At 40.7% G+C, this 23709-nt stretch overlaps 2 protein-coding genes across 2 annotated transcripts; one reads left to right on the forward strand and one right to left on the reverse strand.

Moving 5' to 3' along the window:
• Positions 1-582: 582 nt before the first annotated feature.
• On the reverse strand, positions 583-12941 carry kpna1 (karyopherin alpha 1 (importin alpha 5)). The gene is made up of 14 exons (XM_072688885.1): positions 12854-12941; positions 9977-10110; positions 8883-8996; positions 8598-8697; positions 8184-8278; positions 7793-7924; positions 7208-7296; positions 7016-7115; positions 5989-6152; positions 4945-5023; positions 4539-4664; positions 4317-4444; positions 3490-3665; positions 583-2541 (listed from the first exon to the last, which is right to left on the reverse strand). Exons 2-14 carry the CDS (start codon positions 10100-10102, stop codon positions 2354-2356), a joined length of 1617 nt encoding a protein of 538 aa, XP_072544986.1. The 5' UTR covers positions 10103-10110; positions 12854-12941; the 3' UTR covers positions 583-2353.
• Positions 12942-17023: 4082 nt separating this feature from the next.
• On the forward strand, positions 17024-22391 carry LOC140536035 (thiosulfate:glutathione sulfurtransferase). Its single transcript, XM_072657656.1, has 3 exons — positions 17024-17217; positions 21236-21358; positions 21978-22391. The coding sequence occupies exons 1-3, from the start codon at positions 17079-17081 to the stop codon at positions 22181-22183; spliced, it is 468 nt and encodes a 155-aa protein (XP_072513757.1). The 5' UTR covers positions 17024-17078; the 3' UTR covers positions 22184-22391.
• Positions 22392-23709: the final 1318 nt, after the last annotated feature.

Below are 23709 nucleotides of genomic sequence, written 5' to 3' on the forward strand. Positions count from 1 at the left end.
CCTGTTTAAGCACTGCATTTATCTCAGGAAATCTTGATCTTAGTCATTGGACTGGATAAAAAGTGCTAAAAGAAAAAAAAAGTAATATAGGCTTAGTTGAAACTAAGCATGGACAAAAGACATAACTGAATAAATAACCTTTGCTCTACATTAAAGTTGGAGGATCATACACATCGAGTACAGAGATGGCATTACACCACTTATCCACACCACATCCTATTCCACATACAGTAATTAAAATCTTAAGTATTGTTTTCTTGGGAAAAAACTGCTGTACTGCTGAGGCACTTTTACTGAAGATGATCAAGCTCAAAGTACACCTGAACTCCGTGTGAGTATGGCATAGTTTAGGCTAGATAAGATCAGATCAGATTCATCCACCATAATCCCCCTCCTCTTCATTCATGAAAGCATTTACTGCTGATATTGGCCCCAAATCAATGTATATACAGTATTGCCATCTCTGCAATTCTAACTGATAGAAATAAGTGGCATGTTGTGAACACTAAAAAAATGTGGCTGAAACAGAACTGTGTTCAATATAAGCAAAACATCAGGGAAAATATAAGGAGACCATGGGACTTCATGAAACAGCATTTATGCAAATGGCTTAACAGAGAACAGTTACACAATCTCAATACAACATCAGTATTGAACATGAGCTGGTCATCTCTCTGGGAGAACCCGACATAAAAAATGAAATTTAGTAAACAATCTTTTAGCTTTTGAGCAAACAAAATCAACACTATGTTTCAAGTTTAATTTGGATTCATTTAGGTTGTTTTGTCTTAATTAATTATTCTTTTTTTCCTCTGAATTTCACAAAGAGGATAAATTATGGCACCTTCGGTACTGACTCTACCCCAGAAACAAAATGCAAGAAATGAGCTAAAAGGAATGCAGCCATCTTCTTTGTTTGCTTTTCCCCTCCTATTCCTTCTAGTTAAATCGCATAATGTTGGGGTCATCTGAACATGTCTGAAATCAGCAAGAACAGACGGTCATTAAAATCTGTGTGTCAAACACATAGGGAAGCCAAGCCTTCAGCTCATTAAATGTCCAGAGTCTGACTGGTGGAGGAAGCTTCAGAAAGGGCAGAGTTTTTCAGCCAGGGCGAGGCAATAGGATTGCACTCAAATATTTAGTGTGTTTTACTTTTGCAAAGAACATCCTGTGATTTGGGCGCACACCACAAGCGCACCGGTCTCACCTCAATTCCTGAGGAGCGGAGAGCAAATGTGGACCAAGTACTGCATGGGAAGGAAGATGGTTACCATAGAAACCAAGGCTTTCTGTCCTGAACATAAAGTGCTGATGATAATGAATAATGATAATCATATGGAATTGTCCTCTTAAAGTCCTAAAAAGGTCTGATGCACAGGCTCAAGAAAATAAAGGAAAAGAAAAAGAAGTTGTCATTGTCCAAAAGTCTCAGTGCGCATGTAGAACTCCAACTCTCAGAATTCTAAAAGGTGCAAACGTCGTAAAGGGAAAAAAAAAAAGCAAGCTGGAGCCTGGACAGCTGGTTGTAGGAATGCATGAGATTGAAAGCAAAATCGTTTTGCCAAAGTGGCACAGTCAGTCGCAACAGTCTGGACCCCTCTGTATTGTCAACAAGACCTGTCCTTTTAGGAGCTGTCCTAGTCTAATAAGTACGCAAAAGTGCGTCGCCTTCAGTAGACGTCTTTCAGTCTTCAGGGCATACTGGCCATGTCGTGCCTCTTTTTTTTTCTTTTCTTTTTTTTTTTTTGGGAGCACCTGGAAGATGCGCATACACAGTCACACGGTCAGTCCAGTGTTTTCTAACAGATGAAAAAGAGGATCACGTACAGGCCACCCCGTCGCAAGAGTCAGTATTGCCGTAAAGTCATCCAAGCAGTTTATTCCAAACTTCCATCAACTCGTGGCTGGGTGCGGAGTTCCCCTGCTCTAGTCCAACAGGGCTTTTGATGCTTGTTTTTACTGGACGGGTTGAGGTGTGGATGGGATTTCTTAGGTTCCTTTTTGGGGTTGTTGGTGGATTAATGCAAGACACCATGGGTAATGGGAGTAATTATTGAGAGTTGCATTTTGTTGGGTTGCAGAGTTGGTTGAGAAAATCTGATGGTCATGATTTTGATCAGGCTGGCATCTGAATATGGTGCAGGTCACCTGGAGCCATTCTTCAGAACCGGACCAGTGACGGCAGGGGTGAGGGAAGCAGGAAAAGTGGTTAAGGGGGGGGTCGACCAGCAACACAGGCTCTTGCAAAGTCACACTCTTAATAATCAGGTTATTAAATCATTCTCTCTGGTAGGATAAGTGGCCATCTCTCCCTCTTGCATGGGTTGTCTGGTGCGGGAGGAAGAAGAGGTTAGAGCTGGAAGCCCTCCATGGGAGCTTCACACTGCTGAAAGAGGAACTGTTGTTGCTGCAGGTCCACTGCGGGCGCCAGGGCCGGATCTTCGTCCTCAGGGCTGAAGTAGCGCTCTATCAGGTCAAAGGCCTTCTGATAGATCTCCTGGTTCTCATGACCTTGCAGGAACTCCAGCTTATCTAGACCTGAGGAAGGGCATCAAGAACTCACTTTAGTATTGACAGCAGAGACAGCCAAAATAAATGCAATATACTTGGTTGGTATGTGGTTTCTGACACGGTATAACATTGTTATCTATAACAGGTGGAAAGTTTAACAGGTTAAATTCAAGCTTTAATCTGCTACTACTGTATTTAGTTGGGGAACAATGAATTTGAATTGGCCATTTTTTGCCAACAAAAAACAAGTTGAAACAAGTAAGGCATGTGTTTTGACACGTAAATTGCAAGTTAGTATATGCAAGTGTCGAGTCAATTAGAATATAACATTAACATGAAAAATCTACATAAGCGTCACGGGGCTCGGTAGATAGAGCGCCACGTGGGTTCAGGAAGCCCTATTGCATGGCTGACCCTATGCTCTGTCCCCGGCTTTCTATGAAGGGATAAGTGACTGTTGTCTTGAATAGTGTACAACAATAAAAATACTAAACCAACAGTTTTAATTATTACTTTTCGAAACATTTAAGTCCTTGGTGTTTAAGGGAAAAGTTAAAGTCTTTAATATTGTAGAGTCTCAATCATCAAATACAAGTCATGTGACTCAAAAAAACATTGGTTTATAGCTCTATTTTGTCTATGTTTACAGATAAGATAAGTTATACAGTGACGGAAAGCACATAAGCAAGTATATTTAATACTTCAATGTGGTTTGAGTTTGTGATTTAGCCAAAATATTTATTATTTTGTTGTTTTTAACTGTTGATTGTAAGCATAATTTAGCCTGGGATGAAAGCTAAAAAGCAAACTTTGGACACCAAGCACGTCTCGGCTACATCTGGGTTAAAATGGAAAACCGTCAAGTTGACTTTCTGTCAAACAACAGCTTTAAGATGCTACCATGGACAGTAAGTAGCAAGCGTCATGCAATGAATACAGTACCTGTATACAAAGCTGTTAGTAGGACTCTCTTACCATATGCCTCCTCAATGAGTGCGCAGTAGGGGTTAATCCCTCCTCCTCTCTTAGCCTCCAGTTCACCCAGTCTTAGAATATTCTCCAGACCATTCAGAGCCACTTGCACAATCTTGGAGTCCATCAGGGTCAGAAGGTCACAGAGAGGTTTGATGCAACCCAGCTCCACTAGGTGTCTATTTGTAAAAGACATCATTTAGCATGTGTAATTGTAATTACTAAGATTTTAGAAAACCCAAGGAGCTTTTGTGTACTAATAGTGCTTCTTTTTAACGGGCATATCAGAATAATTGGACAATTACAGAGGTTACATATCTGTATAATAATAATAATAATCAGAATAATAATATCTTTATTAAAAGCCTTACATAAGCCTTACTAAAGGTGCTTCAAATTGAATAATTTTATCATCACAGATTCAATTTTCTAGAACTAGAGTCTAGAACTAACTAGTATATTTTATTTCAATGTGCTAAGAAATATATATGTAATAAATCTGATCTGATGAACAGAAGCAGAATTGATCATCTAAATCAGCCTTAAAATCTGCTATCTAAAATATTCATCATTTAAACCCGTCCTTGGAAACTGCCAACCTATAAAGGAACACACTCATGAAAGTCTCAGACAAACGCTCTTAGCTTAATCCAATTCAATCCTTTTTAACTTTGAGCTCTTGGACTGAACAGACGGAGTCATTATACCAGTCACCTTTCACACACTATTTATTAATGCCCTGGTTTTTGAATATCAAGAGGCGCTAGCATGCAGAAGGTAAAATAAAATAAAACGTAAAGCAGTGGCCCAATATATTTTTCCTTCCTTACCTGATCTGCTCAGCAGAGCCCCCAGAGGTGGCATTAGTGATTGCCCATGCTGCTTCCTTCCTTGTACGGAACTCAGCCACCTGAAGAATATTGATGAGAGGAAGGAGCAAACCTGCATCTATTACCATCTACAAAGAGAAAGAAAGAAAGAGAGAGAGACTGCCTCAGACAAGCACACATGGTTAACAACTCAATGGCAAACTATGGCAGGAAGAGTAATACCTGTATCTGTGCCCGGTTGCCAGCAGTAATATTGGAGATGGTCCAACAGGCTTCTTTCTTAATTGACTCCTTAGGGCTACTTAGCAGGTGAAGGAGACTCTGCAGAGCAGAGCAGTTCAGGATCACCTGTTCAGACAAAGGCAACAGTGACCTTGGGACCCACAAGGCGAGTAAACAGGAGATGGGGTTTTCCCAATTTTTCCATGTTGGTAATTCATTCCAATTCATCCAATTTCCACCCACTACTTATGAGAGTGAGGGCTACCATGTGCTTTCTTCAAGTCACATGAGGCCAGCCGAAAATTCTTTAGACAGAAAGTTAACAGTGCAGAACTGGTGAAGTGGTGGCTATAAGTCATAAGAAACCAGAGAGCAAATAATGGTGTAATTATATATATTTTTTTACCTGTGTCTGGAGGTCATCTCCTGTAACAATGTTCCCCACAGCTCGAAGAGCAGGAGAGACCACCTTATAGTCTGAGTGTCTGGTAGAAAGAAAGGACATTTAGAACCTGTTGATCACAACAGTGACGACACAGCTGAGGTCCATTTGACTGATTTCAGATGCAGATTACATTCTTTCATTTAAGCAGTCAACCAGTGTGAGTAATGTGCCTGAATGTTTTTTTAAAGAGTTTCATTAGAATTCAGTAACTTCTGGAGCTACAATTACTTCTTTAAGTATTTCATCTATCCACTATTGGCTTAATTCAAATAATTGAGAGGCTATAACTCAAGTAGTTTTCTCTCATTTTGTCCTCTTTAGTACTGTCCGTGGCTTTAAAGTGGCTTCAAAGTAACTGCCACCTAATGCTGGTAGTCCTAGTAACTTGTACACTAAGTCTTCACTATTTACATGACTATAAATACTAAAAATTAAAGCAGCACTATGGGAGAATTGGTATTTCTTGCTCCTGGGCTCCCCCTACAGTTGGGAAGTGCAATTTGCACTTTTAGTCACCACTAAAGGACACGCTTTGCACATGCATTTCCAAACAAGCTCAGAGATACAGAACTGTCACAGAAAGTGAAAGAAGCCTAAGAAGCAGAAGAACAATATTACAGTATTTTACACAAACATGAGATATGCAGCGTGGAACATTTTTGACATAACTTCTGCAGTCACGAACAAACATTTGAAGAGCCCTGTTCAAATGACATTTTAAAAACCCCATGAAAATCAACAACGTGTAATTTGATCCAGGGTTGCCCAAATGTTTGTACATGACTACACAAACCATAATCGAGCGTTGTATTTTATGGGCTTTCAGACTATTACAATATCATTTAAAAGCTGCATTTGAACGAAAGGGGCTACAAATATGAATACTATCAGGGTAGCATACAGTGTATGAGTAGACGAGCTACCGAGATATTACACTATATCATCACGTTACCTTTGACAGCCCTTATCTAAATTCTCTTTGGAAACCTGTATGAAATGTCTTACAGGAGCAACTCCACCAGTCTGCGACACACTCCTGAGTCTATCACAGCCTGGATTTTATCGTTGGGGCCGTCAGACAGGTAAGAGAGCGCCCAGCATGCATCAGCCAGAATATCCGTGTCATTCACAAAGAGAAGCCAGGACAGCACGCTGAGACAAGGTGAAACCTACAAGCACAAAACAATACACATACACACTTCATTTAACCTTCAGTCTATCAGAAAGGTGTCATTAAGTAAACACTTCCAATGCTACATGCCCACACCTACTGTACATACTACTCTAATGAAACACACATTTACAACTAAAGGCAAGGGTAGAAAGAACCAGAGCAAGTTTTACAATGCTGAAAACACTAAAGTGGCTCCAAAACAAAGCAGTTGAACCTTCATGTTTTTGGAAGATAAAGTAAAAATTTAAAAAGAAATAAAATTTAAGTATGTCAACTGCAATATGCCTTCAATTTGTGTGGATAAGAATATATGCCACAACTACAACACAAGTGCAACCATAACACTAAAAAAGTAAGATCATATTTAGTTTGCTACGCATTTGACAGTGTAACCTATGTGTAACATTCATTTATGTATAGCTAATTAGCTAGCCTCAAATTAACCTCTTACATACTAAGTTTATTATTTAATCATTTTAAAGCAAACACTATTGTACAGCCATTTTGGTTCATAGATATTGTCCCACAGGGTAATATTTACGGCCTAGGAAACTGATGTAAATTATGACAATAACAAAGTGTCGGCTTGCATACAGAGTTTAAAGGGTTTAAGGTGTAAAACATGAAATGCTAGTCAGAAATATGATCTTGGCTCAGCGTTCATGGGCTACTATGATTTTAAAACTGGCACTGAATCTTCTTTATGCATTTAAAGAACAGGCAAATCAAAGCCAATCTGATGAATCAAATAATCACATTGTTACAAGGTGAGATTCATTGCATAGCCAGTTAAAATCGTTCCACTCAATTGCACAAGCAAATGAATCTACACGTGATTTGTTTAACGGTGGCTCTCACCTTGGAGAAGTCTGGAGGTGGGTTTTTCCCTCTGCACAAGTTAGACAGAGCCCACACAGCATTCCTCATCATAGTCAAGCGGTTCTGTTTGGCCAGTAGCCTGTAAAGGGGAACAAACACATAGCCATTTAACTACAAACATTATTACACACAAAGTATATATAAATATTCTAACAGAACAAATGAACTTACTGTATGAGGGAGGGTAAAATGTTGCAATCAAGCACATAGTCTCTGCACTCCGTGCTGTCACCTGCAATGTTCCCCAATGCCCATACAGCCTGCAGCAAAACAAAAGAGAATACGAGAATGAATCACAAAGAAACACACATCAAACTGTGTGTGTGTGTGTGTGTGTGTGTGTGTGTGTGTGTGTAGCTTTGTCTCTGGACTACTGTGTTGATCACAGCTAACAAACAGAAAATGGGATGACCTAAAAGCAAGAGCACAGTGAACAGTTACAGTCACTGCTGTAAAAAGTCAAAAGTACGGTCAGGCTGAAAATCTGTTTTTAGCACTCTCTCTATTGATTATGTTTGGAATCTAGGAATCTGCTGGTCATTTCCATGATTAAGTGACCAGTTTTTAAAAAAGGATTAAACAAAATCAAACCAAAACATGCATAGCCCAAATATAATATATACAAATGTATGCCAACTTTTAAAATCTATTTTATTTTTAAAATTGTCAATCATGCATCATGTATCATGTCACACATTTACCAGGTACATGTCAGTACAACCCTCATTATGTATGTGTTTCATATATTCGGGATACCTGTTCCTGGACATCCTCAAAGTCTGAGCTCAGCATCTCTATGAATATGGGCACAGCGCCAGCCTGGATTACCACACGCGTCTGGTGGGATGTGCCTGAGGCAATGTTCGTCAACACCCATGCTGCTTCAAACTACGGAGACACAATCACCATACAGCACTCAGTAATGCACTTATGAGCCAGACAGATCAAGACCCTGGAAAGACTTGCAACATACACACATTCCTAAAGCATGAGCTTCTCCTGAGTGCATTCCATCCTGAATGAGTAACTGACTCATGGCTGCTGTGGATCTGAGAGTGTTCAAAAGGATTCTGTCTGCTCAGCATCCTGGCCACAAATCAATTTGGTTGGTTTTACGCCAGTCTGCCGTTAGTGTGCGCGTATTCACCTGTAGCGTACAATTCTCCCTCCTCTTCAGGAACTCCACAAAGCGTTCCACCACCCCAGGTGTGGCAATGACTTCATCAATTGGAGGGTTGGGCTCTAATAAAAAGTCAGAAGCAATGATGATGTTAGCAGTTATGCAGAACACATCCTAAAAATGCTACACCATATACTGGCTGCTTATTATTATTGCAATATTAAACGATTATAACGGATGTTGCAGTAGGTTTTAACATGCAAACTTGTCCTAGATTTGGGTGTTTTGACGATTAACAGTATTTACGTAATCCAATAGTTAACCATGTCATATTTTGGATTCTTTTTATTTTTAATTTTATTTATTTTTAGGTGTGTAATACCACAATCACAAAACTTTTTTTTAGTAGGGCTGAACTATGCCATTTATTTGACCTCTAACCTTTTGACAAAAGCTTTCTGAAGCGCTGCGTTCCCATAAGCTGTTGTTCAGGAGAGCTAGAGAAGATCATCTGGGTCATGTCCTCAGAGATGACACTTCCCTAATAAAGAAATTAGATCATTAGTTAATTGATAAACAGTCTGACGAATCAGCCAGACAGAACTAATTAACAGACAGACACATATACAAAGAGACAGAGAGGCGTCCGCTGAGGGATCCGCACAGTAATGTAACCACAGGAGTGTTATCAGTGCTCTGCAGGCAAATGCTGTGTGAAACTCTTACTGTGATTTGGTCCATGTTATTGACCTGGGATTCCAGGTAGCCGCTGTCTGACATGCCGTCATCCTCCAGTGTGGAGTCTTCCTCCACTGTGGCCACATTTCTCCGTTTGAACAGCTGTAAGAGAACAGAGAAGCACTGAGCTTCAGTTGACTATGCCTACACGTATGAGCAGGGTCACCTGTTCCCAAATTCCAGACTTTAAATAGAAGCTGGTTACAAATTAGTGAAAATTGGAGTATTGATAAAGTCTTTACTGTGCACCAAAGTGACGAGACTGGAGGAACCAAAACGGTCTAAATTGTAAAGACATTTTAGTTAAGCTGCAATAAGACTTTCTTCTAGCTAGCTGGGCTAATCACTAATAAGCCCACTACAGACAGCCTTAGAGCTGGGCAATATGACAATATTTTATCGTATTATGATAAATTTTGTTATCGTGATACACAATATGCATATCGAGGATATTGTCAATGCTTAATAAACACTGATCAACTGCATGATTCATTACCGACAGTGTAAGTAGACTGGTTTAATTAGATGATGAGCAGCAGATGCTAAGTAAATATCACTGTACTGTCTGTCGCTACTGATGTATTCAGTCTATGATTACATGTATTCTGGTGAATATTGTGTATCGTGAAAAATATCTTTAAATATCGTGATGTAGTATTTTTACCATATCGCCCAGTCCTAAACAGCCTAGTACATCAAGCAAAAAAACAAATGTGAACCCACGAGAGCTGTAGTAACTTCCCAATTTGTCAGTAAGAACAGAAGCATTAATAAAATCCTAATAGTACCCATCCCTACCTAGATCACATTACTGCAGACGTTGTGACTTAAAGGGGCTTAATTCTAATTCCTAACTATTTTGGAACCATGCTGCTTGTGGCCACATTGAAATCGTCCACATTAGTTAACTTTAGGAAATCTCACAGCACTGTGAGACTAACTGTGCGGTGCAACTCTGGCAACTCCCACTTCCAAAACAAACTGTGTCTGTGCATTATCAGAGACATGTGAATGCTGGCCTAGCTAAAATTACAGAGTAGAAAAACTGGAGAGCCAGTCAGGTTGCCCTCTAATCATCTTACCTGCTCATCTTTCTTCTGTTTGCGTAGCTGCAGGCCTTCCTCCTCCCTCCTCCTCCTCATCTCATCTGTGTTGAGCGATTTATTTTTGTAGCTTCTGAGTCGAGCATTGTCCTTTCCCTGACTCATGATGTAGCCTATAGGAAAGAGCAAGAGAACATTATGTACAATTACGGCTTAAGGCAGAACCACAAATCTGACAAAATTTTACAGAACCACAAACGTTAACAAGATGAATGCATGTCTGGAATAGACACATAAAAACTTTAAATAAATAAACAATCTTAAATGTTCATTAATTAGTGCTTATTATTAACACTGTTACATCATAAGGCATACATCATAAGTTACAGCATGTCTTTTAGTAGCCGAATTTTCTTAAGAGCTTGATTTGTCTCTCCAGTCAAGATGACGCGTGGTCTCTGAATTCCGCAGCCCACGCATGGAATTGAAGCCAATAGTTTATCAGGCAACGTCTGCACTTATTTTATGCATTACCAACCAGGTGTAGGACACAGGTGTTTATTTAATGTATCACATAACTGAATAGATAAATATGACCACCCTTACTTTATTAAATCATGATGGCATTCACAATACACTTGGTAGTAGAATAATCTTCAAATCATTTTCAGATATTTTAATGATTAAAATATTTCCCCTAGCCCTGACCAACCCACCCAGCCACCCACAAATTTGCCCCACTTCCTGCCATTTGCCCCTAATCCTCAGTCCTTATGAGATCAAGAACACAATCCTAAAAGGTGTTCCACTTTTCTTGCAAAACAAACCAGTGTGGGGAGACAGCCAGGGAACAAAGTAATGCAGGTTTTCGTTTTCAACTTCTTACTGCTCCAAAAGCTTCTTAACTTGTGATTGGCACAGCATGGTGGAAAGAAAATATTTGCGAGCATAAACAGTAGAGCAAACAACTATCTTTCACTTTGACCACACTTTAAGTCACTTCCTAAACATGCCTTTTTGTAGAGCCTGTGATTTTCTCAACAAACGTGTTGCATCCTACAAGACACGGTCAGCGTTCTCAATCAACTGTTGCTGCAATGATGAATCACTACAGACTTCGCAGTTTAGTTCAAAACTAGACCTATACCATCCTCAATAAGTATGGATGGTTCAGGATACTGCATAGACACACTGTTTCAATCTTTCTATTTTCAAATGTTCTATTTCAATGTTTTGGTGACACTTTAAATAATAAGAGATTTCATCAGTCACATGAGTCTAAACAAGCAGTATGTTAATACTACTACTACTACTACTGGAAACAGACCTAATGTCCAGAGTTATATAAGTCTTCACTGTTTTGTATATTCCAAATACTCCAAATCTCAGTCAAATATGTAAAGAAAGAATAAATAAATAAATAAATAAACTCCTGGCAGGATTTGGGTGCAGATTCTACATTACTAAACTGTCACAGTAATGTTATCACTGTTTTCTCAGTTTAAAGGGAATGCCTTAGTTTTCAGACACTGAGAAAACAAATACATTCTGTAAATAAGTCTGTAAATATCCTTTCTCTGTTTTATTTTGCTTTAGGCATTGGGGAAACACCAAAAACTCATGGCAACAGCCCGAATGTATGCTGTGTAGTGACCGAATAACCTCTCAGAAACACAACCAAACCTTTAAGAAACCGAAGTCAGAAAACTGAGCAGTAGCTAACAGTTATGTGAACTACAGCACTCATGTTTCACAGAAAGATAAAACGGGAAAGATTAAAAAAACAACAACAAAAAAAACAACAAAGACTGACAGTAACGTTAGCTAATATCTGAAGGCTTTGACAATGCACATTCAGGGACGTGGCTGACACGGTGTTTCTCCTTAACTCGCTGGTTAACTTCAGCACAGACAGACAGACAGACCGACCACCAGCCATGATCGCTACATAAACAACCGTCGCTAAAAGCTAGCTTAGCTTAGCCTAGCCATCTGACGCTAATCTGCACCAAACACACTTTGTCGATGACGTCTATGGGGCAGATATGGCCATCTGACAGGGGTATTTTGGAAATATGCGCTTCCTCGAGCAACAACTTATGCGACAGTAATGGGATTAAATATGAAATGTGTAAGAAGCAAGCCCGCTTGCTAGCTAGCTGGATAACGTTTAAGTGGGACGGGCTAGATTAGCTTACCTTAGCCGGCTAAGCGCCCTAATAGACTCTTAGTCAATGTAGCTAGCTAGCTAACGTAATGTACTAGTATATAGCTAACCATACTAAACACCATGGAAATATAATGACAACAAGGTAGCTAGTTAGATAAATAAGATCAGAAAGAAAACGCTAACGCAGGTTAACAAAAAGGGAAATGCGGAAAAATGGCAAGACATTGTTATTTGTCCAACAAATTAAGCTGGCTAATGATATAGCTAGCTAGCTAACGAGATACAGCGATAAAGTGAGCTAATGTTTTTATTAGAGGGAAGATTGAGGTGACCTTTAATAAGAAATAACGGCCATTCAGGGATCTCAACTTTAGAAATCTTTCAAGTCTTGTCAATGTGTAATGCCAGGTAAACAAATGCGATATAAATCAGATATAAATCCTTATCGTCAACGAGAAATAAATAATATATATAAATATATATATATAAATAAAGCTCTAGCAAGTTTAATATAAGACTACAGAATATGTTTCCAGCCTAGATAGACTCGGTATGCTTTTTCGAGAATAAAGCCCCGCGGCCCCGGTGTGCGCATGCGTCGCAGTCAGCCGAACGGAGCCGCCTCGCCGGTGGCTTTCTTCGCTCATCTTTGGTCCGATTTTCCGAGGTTGTCTTATCGTCATCGAACGTTGCTTGTGTCTAAATAAATGATCGTCGTAAAAGTACCCCCTTATTATGCCACTGACCTGGTTAAAAGCCGTCCCCGTTTACCCCGTCGTCGGTCTGGGCTGCTGATCCGGAGCGTCTGACCGGTATTGCGCTACTGCGCATGTGTGACTGCGGAGGACTGAATTCGACCTGCGCACGCGCCTTAGATGACGACATTTATAAACGTCTTAATATTTGTGGGGAATTATGAACCGAAAAACATGATCAGACCTTTCGCATTTTGTATTTTACATTATTTTTAAAATAACTGAAAGATAAGTACTGTAGGAAATCAAATAATATACAGACCTGTGCAGAATTTTTTTTTATAATTTAATTTAATAATGTTTTAGATTATAATTAATTATATTCTTAACAACTATCGATTACAGTTAGGGAAGTCGATTACAGCCCCCTCTAATACTTTATGCATAGTGTTTCTTTAGAATAACCCTCTATTTGGGTCTTTAGGTCTTAATGGCTTATTTGTATTTCTCTGATTGTATCCATCTATCTTCTTCATAGCCTTTTCCTCTTTTACCTTCAGCTGGTCTAATTATAACTGTCTTTTCTGGACAGGAAGAACTGGAGCTTCTCATAATATGTCAAAAAGGCAGCAGATTACAGTTGGCATCAAGAAAAAGTTTCCTTTCCATTCAACATGCTCCCAGAAGTCTGGGACCATCTAGTCTTTCCCATGGAGAAAACCTTTGTTTTTTGAGTATGTTGAGGTACACCAATCAGCCATAACATTAAAACCACTGCCAGCTGATGTGAATACTATTGATTATCTGGTTACAGTGGCAAAGATCTCAGCAACTTGGACAAGGGTCAAATTGAGATAGCTAGAGGACTGAGTCAGAGCACATAGTGCATTGCAGCTTGCTGTGGGTGACCATGCTGACCCTTGTCCTCCAGCGAGATCTGCTTTAAGTGCCCATACAGACCCAGTTCACTGCTGAAATGGGCAATGAGCATCAGAACTGGACTATGGAGCAATGAAAGAAGGCCTGTTGTGGGTGTGTGTGCCTAAATGGAACAATTGGCACAAGGATGCACTATGGGAAGAAGGTAAGCCAGCAGTGGGTTTGATGCCCTGGGCAATGTTCTGCTGGAAACTCTTGAGTCCTGGCATTCATGAGGATGTTAGGTCTCAATCAAATCGAACATCTGTGGAATATGCTGAACAAACCAGTCCAATCTATGGAGGCCTCACTTCACAACTTACAGGACTTAAAAGATCTGATGCTACCGTCTTGGTGCTGGATAAGACAAGACAGGAGGAAGGAATTTACCACAGAACACCTTCAAAGGTCAAAAGTCAGTGCTGTTTTGGTGGCATTTTTCACAACTGTCAAAGTCACCCCTCAGCCTCCTTTAATAGATAAATATAATAGACTGAATATGTGTACAATGCATTGCAACAGGTGGGCTATATTTTGAAGGTAGAGGGGTATTTGGAAAGTCCTGTTGACATGGGATGGCCTACAGCTACAGCGACTTAGTTGTTGGGTTTGCGTAATCCAGCTTTTGAAGAACAAGAACTCGCCTTGATAGCGAGCTACAGGTTTTCTGTCCCAGATCCTCAGCGCAGCGTCTTCAGCTGCTCCACCACTTTGCCACAAAGAAGAAGATTTTTTTAATGAAATAACTGTAAAATATGTACCAAAAAACAAACAAACAACAAAAAAAACCTGCTTCTGCATCGACCTCATGTTGGAGTTGCAGTAATTACAGTTCCTAAAATTGGCATGTGACATTTTGGTGATACTGTCATATTGAGTTTAGTGAAACATCTGTCCAGCAGAAGTAAAAACGTAGTAGCAGAGAACTTGTAGTGAGGAGAAGCGCCACTTGATAAAGTCCTCCGCTTTGTTCAGGCACTAGAGGGCACTCCCAAGCAAGTCCAAAAGCAATTGTTTCAAATGGAGCATTTGTGCAAAAATGTAATTTGTAAAGTCATAATTTTTATACAGAAAACTGCAGTTGATTTCTCAACACAGGAAAGCATAAAATGCTTGAACATGGCTGTCAGATGTTTTAAACTCCAGTTATAAGGCCTTTATTAACACTGATATACTTAAAAGACTTAGTGAGCGGATTAGCTCCTTAGCCAACCAGCACAATACCCCTTTACATTTGTTGTTGTTTTTTTTATTTAATACATTCTCCCACTTTACAAAGTTCATAAAAAGTCCTGTAAGACTATAAAATGTTATTAGATTTCTAGTGTTTACTCCCATTCCAATTTTAATAGGGACTCACTTAGTTCCTGCTAGTTTTTAAGTCTTTTTTGTATAATGAGAGAAACAGGAGGAGGCTGTGTCCTCATCTCTTAGCTCTGGTAAGGGGACTGGAAGTGTTCTTTGACATGACACTGAATTAGTAGTACTCAGCAATACTCACTTGTTGACAGAGAGGAACTAACAGGGCCATATGCCATACCTGTGCGCTATATACACAACGTTTAAGAGTAGTGGCCTAGACATCAGCCGATTTCTGAGCTGCTGTAACATAGAGAACTTAATGCCACCACTGTGGCAGTCAGCCAGAAACAATTATTTTTTATTTTTGAGCTCAGAAAAGTGAGGAAAGTAATCACACTCTCACTTCTTAGGATGTTCTGTTTTATTTTAGACCAAATTGCACCAGAACAGAGAACAAACTTTAATTCCTGGGCTAATGGATACTGGACTGACTAAGGGATTCCACTGCAGTTCTATAACACCCCTTTAAAAAGAAAGGGTCCTTCCAGGGTTCTCTAGTACAGGCATAAGTTCTATAATGGTATATATGGTATAATGGTCTAAATGGTTTTTCATATACAGTACAAGAAAATCCTCTTCTCATTCTATGGGATATCACACCAAAAATTGGTTCCATTATTTAAAAAAAAAATCTTTCAGTACTAAGTAGAACACATTTTCACTAAAGTGTAGAGAACTGAGTATATATATATATATATATATATATATATATATATATATATATATATATATATATATATATATATCGATATCAGGGTTGTGGGTTCGATTCCTGGGCTTGGCAAGCTGCCACTGTTGGGCCCTTGAGCAAGGCCCTTTACCCTCTCTGCTCCCCGGGCGCTGGAGTTGGCTGCCCACCGCTCTGGGTGTGTGTTTACTCACTGCCCCTAACACACGTGTGTGTCTTCACTACCAGATGGGTTAAATGCAGAGGACACATTTTGCTGTACAGTGTACACTGTACAGTGACAAATACATGCACCTTTATATATATATTTTTTTTTTTACATGGCACTTTTGTACTCAAGTTGTTTACTGGAAGAAACACTTTATGGACAAAAGTATTGGGACACCTGCTCATTCCTTGTTTCTTATTAAATCAAGGTTATTGTAAAAGAGTTCACCCTGCTTTTGTTGGAGTAACTGTCTCAACTGCCCAGGGATTAGAGCCCAGGGAATATTTTGCAGCATTGTTGTGAGGCTTTGATTGCAGTCAGCTGCAAGGGCATTGGGTGTTGGATGATCACCATCCCATCTCATCCTCAACTCATTTACATTTACATTTACATTTACGGCATTTAGCAGACGCTCTTATCCAGAGCGACTTACAAAGTGCTTTGCTATTTACCCAAGAAAAACCTCAGCTAGTTAGAATAGACCAATAATTCAAAGGATACCTCTAAGCTTAGACATTACTAAACACAAGACAATAAGGTGATCATAGTACTCTAATCGTCCAAGTATTCTCGGAAGAGGTGGGTCTTCAGTCAACTCCTCTCAGAAGTATTGGATGGAGCACCAACCATCATTCCAGGGAACACAGTTCCACTGCTCCACAGCTCAATGCTGGGAGGCTTTATACCCCTCTAGCCCACGCCTGGCATTAAGCATGGTAGCATGGCTTTAGGCTACTCTACACATCATTAGAATAAAGCCAAACAGACAGTGGTCAGAATGCTGTTGGTCAGTACTTATTAATGTCTTGTTTAGAAGAACACAGTTTTGGTTGCTAGCTTCTGTGTACACTCCAGACACTTTAATTAATTCATGTGTTCAGTTTCGCCAGCAGCTCGCGCGCGCGTGCGTGTGTGTGTGTGTGTGTGTGTGTGTGTGTGTGATCATTGATTGTATCGTCATCTTCAGGTCAGTTGAGCGTCTTCTTTACATACGTTAACTATTAACCGACGCCAGGGGGCAGCACTGACACTGCGCTATAAAACAGCCAGTCTCATCTTACTGTGGTTATACTGAGGTTTGCGGAGGGACCCCATTAGAAATGACTGTGTATCCAGCTTTACGGCGCATTAGCGCTGCATTTAAACCCGTGCACTCCGCTTACTGCTATGGAGGATTCACATCTGTCCGCGGACTGAGAACATCAGCTGTCAGCTGCAGCCGAGATCCATCTAATCCTGGTAAAAAAATAATAATAATAAATTAAAAAAAAAAAAGGGGGGGGGGGGGGTGCGGGTCTCTTTAAATGGGCTGGAGAGGACCAGTGTGAGTCGTAATGTGTTCTGCCTCTTTTAGTAGCAATTCTAAAATATGTATTACACGTGGTGTTGGTTTGCTATAAACATATGGCAGGAGATGGCATGGCTTTGGAGCATTTACACAGGCTGTAGAAGTCTCTATCTCTAACCAAAGGGGTCATAGGGCGTCTTTACCAAGGGCTGGTTCCTTATCATAACTAGCAACATGTTGATGTGGAGGTCCTGACACTTCTAATAACGATCATTTCTGCTTTTGTCTGTAGTATAGAGCTTTTACTATGTGCTGATCACAGCAGAGTGATTGTTGTGGCAATCAGTTGGCAGTGGCCGTGGGGTCAAGGGTGACACTCACCTTTTATCCTGAACAGTTCAGTCTTTCTCTCCCTGAAGCAGGTTTAAAAGCTCATAGTTTAACCATGTGCTTTACGGCTGTAATATATTGGAAGATGGAAAGACTTTACTGTTATTAAATACTATATTAAATACTAGTAGTTTTATTAAATTTACAAACATACTTCTTACATTTTCATTTAGACCTTCAAAAGTACAAAGTGCAAACCTCAAACACCCAGAGACTTTCCTCTTTTTCTCTCGCCAGTCAGTCGAGTTCTGACACATATTGTTTTATTTGATTTATTTTATTAATACATTAAAACTAAATTCAAATCAGTGTAAAATGAAACCACCCACAACTATGGTGTCATGATCCACTGGGTCAGACAATGAGGGAGAACACTCGCAGGGGATGGACCAAGGCGAGAGAGTTTATTAACTTAAACAGGGAAGAAAACAAGGAAAAAGCAGCAACAGATTAACATGGTTAACGATAAACAAAAAACAAACATGACAACCAGACTGGGCAAACAAAAGAGGGAGGGACGAGGGCTAGGCTGGCATGCCAGGGCTGAGCCAGAACGATACAGAAAACCTAAACCTACAGGCAGAGCTGACTTCCTTGACGAGAGCTTCACATCCGAAGCAAGGAGAGTTCAGCGCACTCCTATGAACAAGCCCCTGATACTCCTTACGGTGCTCTATGACCTAAGGTGAGCAGGCAGTAGCGGTTCGGCAGCCACACTTGAGTCCCTAGACCGAGGAGGTTTAGCTGACATTAGCAGAGGCCGTTGGAGAGCCCAACGGATAATGCCAGCACTACAAGACACCAGATCCAACCCAGTGTTGACCTGAGATAACCAGAGCTACCAAGAGTGTGGCAGTACCGGGGACCGGCCTACGTCCATGAAGACCCCGCCTCTGTGCGGGGCCAATGCCCTGATCGGCCAGCACCCCGAAGCGCACCCCGGTCTTCGAAGTGCGGTCTTCGAAGGGGCCGACATAGCCGTCGAAGGGGGCACTGGTGCAGCAATCCCCACTTTTGCTGGACCTTGGGCAGCTGGTACCGCTTGCTTTGGGGCAGTCCTGGGTACCACCGCCAGACCAGACCTTGAACCTGGGACAGCTGGCCCTGCTTGCCCGACAGGGGGTGCAGAAGCCACTGCCCAGACACGAACAGAGGCGGACGGGGCCGCCGACGTGGCTTGAAAGGCGGATGGGGCCGCCTCCTTGACCTGTGAGGGCGCGCTGGGTGCCTCCTTGACCCGTGAGGGCGCGCTGGGCGCCTCCTTGAGTTTACTGGGCGGCACCTTGAGTTCGGGGGGCGCGATGGGCGCCTCCGTGGCTTGACTGGCGGGCTGGGCCGCCTCCGTGGCTTGACTGGGAGCGCCGGGCGCCGCCTTGACGTGATCCAGGGCCCCGAGCACCGCCTTGACGTGATCCGGGGAGCTGGGCACAGCCACGTAGCAGAGACCCTAGGTGTAGGCCTAGGGCCTTGCACCTCGGAAGCAGATGTAGGGTTGAGGTGGCACATGCCCACCTCCATGGGCTCGCTGACAGGTACCACAGACCACGACGCCAACGACTCTGGACACGTAAACCCACCCAGACCGGTCTGCCTTCCAGGCCCGGCAGCTAAACCCCCAGCTCTCTCATCCAGCTCAAGCGAATCACCAACTCCTGCTGCAAACAGGGGGCAAGCCTGTTGCGGAACTGGGCAGTGTTGACCTGAGATAGCCAGAGCTACTAAGAGTTGACAGAAGTCAACTAAAGTCAATTCTCGGCGCTGGCTGCTTGCGCTAGCCCTCCTTAAATGCACCAGCCCACAGGTGTAACACATCAACAGAACATGAAGACAAACACAGTGACTCAAACTGAACAGTGAAGCAAGAACAAAACATGACTGTCAACATAAAAGTCCTCTTTAACATTGGAGTCCATGACATGACCGTGATAGTTCTTGATCGCCTGTGAGCCGCGGCCCGAGACCGCCCCTGGGGCAGACGCGGCGGCGCGGGCGTGACATATGGCTGTTTGTCTTTGGCTGAAGACTAGCCCCACTGCACCAAACTAAATAAAACTTTCTATTTCATTGCTGTCACACAAAAAGCTAAAAATAAAACTCTAAAATGGCATTGTTACAGGACAAGGAAATAACCTTCTTATTTACTCTCAGTTAGGACTGCTCAATATTGGATAAAAACATACATTGCGATATTTAGTTGTTCTGTATGGAGCCCATATTTTTTTAGGTAAAAAAGTATTGAGCACTAGATACTATATGGTGAGCACCAGATATTATGTAGTGAGTGACAAATATTATATGGTGAGCACCAGATACTATGTGATGAGCACCCGATACTATCAGATGAGCACTTTCTTGCAGTTATGCCGCAGCTGAATGGCTAGGAAGTATACTTTCAGCTAGGTCTCAAATAAATCTACATCTATTTTTGCCTGTTGTCATGGATACATTAGAAGCACTGAGAAACATTTAAAATGTGTTTTAAAAACTATGGGTCTGTTTTGTTGAAAGAACTACAGTAACGTAAGATATATCTGTCTTTGGTAGATGACATGGAAAATAAGGTGTCATGCAAAATAAGGACTGTGTGACTTTTCCTTTTGTATCAAGCAAGGTGTAACATGGTGTGTATGATTTAATTTTCCTCATGTGACATTGCACATCCTAGGGTGTGACTAAAAGTGCATGCTCACATTGCAACGATGAGGCTGAAATGATATATTTTGCAGCCCTGCATTCAATAGAGATCAATGGGAAAAAATATTTCAAGTAATTTTGAAGAATTTCTATTGGCCCCTTCATAATGAAAATTTGACACATTGTAAACAGTAAAGTGATGATTTGTCAGGTAAAACATTTACTTTTTACTTTTATATACTGGAGTGTGTTTAGATACTGTTTAGTATCATTTCTGACTCCACACTTTCAATTGAGTAACTTTATTTTCACACTGTTCCCATACTTCCCACTGATATATTTTATTTTTATGTTATGTTAAAAATTATTATGAATTATCTGATTTCAGATAAATGTACTTTTTATAGCGATATGCTAATGTGCGATGCTTAGTTATTTTACTAACAACATTCTTTCAATTATCTTAAAAGTTTCAATTTAAAAGAATACTTGCTCAGGAGTACGAACTCACATTTATGTATACAAATTATTGGAGCCCCCAAATCAATTTAACATTTGAACACACCACTGTCACATGTTTATGCAACTGTAAATGTGGGTTCAGTATTAATATATTATATTTAAAATATTTCAAATGTCTTTTTATGGCCATGTTTATCTGATTTAAGTCATCTGATACAGCTTGGTGTGTTTGTAATTAGTTATTATTCATTTATATCCTCTGTTCTGATTGGCTGGCCTGTAAACAGTCCAGACTGACACACATTTTAGGACATGATGATTATTTATGATAATATATTTATGTTTATATTATGAGGTTAAAAGTTTGATTAATTGGGCCATTTAAGGTAAAGTGTCAACAGAATGTTTTGGCACCTGTGCTGTACACCTAAACATGTTATTATTAATTTAGAAATCAATTCATTTCTGCCATCTTTATTTCAGATTCAGTGGTGACACGAGAACAGCTTAAGGAGATGTTGGCCAATCACAGTGTCCAGTTGTTTGATGTCCGAAATCCAGATGAATTCCAAGCAGGCCGCATTCTTGGTTCCATCAATATTCCATGTGAGGGACTTCGCACTAAAACTTGATTTCCTAAATTAGTGATTAAAATGTACCTTCCTATGTTGTTAGATGATAGTTTGCATGAAGGTAAGGTATAAGGTATATATGATCTTACTGCTCTGCCTTACAGTAAGAAAGGAGTCCCAGTTTAAGTATTGGTCTTTGAAAGGCCTTGCATGATTCAGTATTGTTCAGTTCAACTTACAATCAGAATTGTTCACAGTGGTGGTGATAGGAGTGTAGGCCTTATGATAGTTTTGTAATAAAGTTGTGGCAAAAAACATATTTTAAGATGGCGGGGTACAAGGAGGGTGTTCGTAAGGCGAAATATAGCCCAGAAGAAAAAAAGCTTCACCATTAGTCTACCATTTGCAACATTACATATAAACACTTGTGGGTTCTCTGGCCATTTTCGTTAGTAAATAAAATGGCTGTATTTGTGGTGGTCATTGTGATCCCTGGTTCCTATCACCACCACTGTAAAGAAACCCAAGTCTGTAGTTTATAATTCCATGCTAGTAATACCCCTACATTTAGATATGTGATGTCCTACAACACAGCTGTTTCTTTTTTTGCATGTATGCTTCTCATAATGCTGTTGTTTATATGCCTTCAACAGTGGGGCAGCTTGAGGAGTCCCTACAGCTCCCCCCAAAGGCTTTCGAAAAACGTTTCAAGACAAAGGCGCCCAAGAAGGAGGACAACAACATCGTTTTCCACTGCCAGAGAGGCCGCAGGAGTTTAACCGCTCTTGAGATAGCCTGGCGATTGGGATTCAGCAGGCAAGCTACAAACCATTTGTACTCACTGTCAGCTCCACAGTAGCCTTTGTTTTCACTTAGTAAAGCTTTGCAACCTCTGTCTTTCAGGGCACGTCACTATGCTGGGGGATACAGCGAATGGGCCGAGATGGAGAAACAGTAACTAATCAAGTTGTAAATCACACTGAGAAGAGGTCTTAGATATTACCTTTGTACCTTTGTATTAGAAACAAGATGTCCACATTAAAGGTCTGCTATCTGACATGGGCTTTTATAGCAATGGTTGTTTATTAAGCAAGCAGTTCCATTTTACTGGCAAATCACTAATATTCAGTAATATTCTGTAATATCTGCACTGAAAAAAGTAATGCACTGAAATAACTTGATTCAAATGTGTCCATGAATACAGATAACACATGGTGACCTTTGCTCTGATAATTCAGATCATTTTTGTATCTAAAACTAATAACTTACTTATTACCTACTTTATGAAGCGTAGTATAATTACACAACTAAGGCTATCTGTAACCATGTACATTATGTCCAGCAGGGGGTAGCACAACTACACTGTTTCTTTCTGAAGACCTCCCAGTGCTGTGTGTGTGTGTTTTTTTTTTTTATGTGCTGAACTAAAGACCCGGGTTCAGGGTCACAGGTTTAGGGGAACAAATTAAATTGATAGGGGAATAGATTTGGCCATCCTCACCTCTGTAAACAGCTGTCAGACTGATGTTCAAGTCAAGGTCAGCACATTTCTCAGACTGATACTGAGCTCAAGGTTAATGTATCACGCAGCAATCTTCTCAGCAAACTTCAGGGAAAGAGAAAAATAGCCATCACAAATGACACAATAGTATAACAGAGATGTGAGATGAGGCAGACTGCGAGTATGACTATGGTCTCTTTTCCACTGCAAGGCCAAATACTTACTAAGTCTGCAGCGTACCGTTTTGCGCTGGTACCGCTCCGTTAGATCGATTATGGTTCGTTTTTCCATTTGCTGTGTTACTAAATCAGAGCCATGAAATGCACAGCGTCTCTTAATAATTCTGCAACAGTTTTGCTATTGAGTCTACAACTTGTAAACTAACGCTAGCTAACTCACTGAAGCCGTAATTCATCTGTTAGCGTTGTCTGCATGCATAAATCACACTTGTCTTAAGCCAAATCAAGGAGGCCATTTTATTGATGTAGTGCTAAATAATGTTGGAATCCACTTAAACAAGTGTGTTTCAAACTAGCTAGCTAACTCAGTGGGGTTTGGTGCGAGTGTGTGATCACTTGCATGCAGTTAGCACTATGCTATTGGCTCATCCAACGTCGCTATTGCGGCAGTAGCACGGCCCGCCATGGTACCAACGTTGGACAGGGCCTGTAGCAACCTGATGTATGCTAAACTTTATTATGCTACAGTGCATTAAACTGTACTTTTTAGATACAGTCTCTGCCATGTACTGGAAATATAAAGACGTTAAGTATGGTCAGCTAACTGTGTGGAGAAAACCGGGCTCTTCAGTTGTAACCTCAAATCTGTCAGGCCCAAAACTGAGCAGGGGTGACAGGTTGTACCCAGATATGGTAAAACAGCTA

The sequence above is a fragment of the Salminus brasiliensis genome, chromosome 1 (genome assembly GCF_030463535.1).
Source record: "Salminus brasiliensis chromosome 1, fSalBra1.hap2, whole genome shotgun sequence".
Lineage (NCBI taxonomy): Eukaryota > Metazoa > Chordata > Actinopteri > Characiformes > Bryconidae > Salminus > Salminus brasiliensis.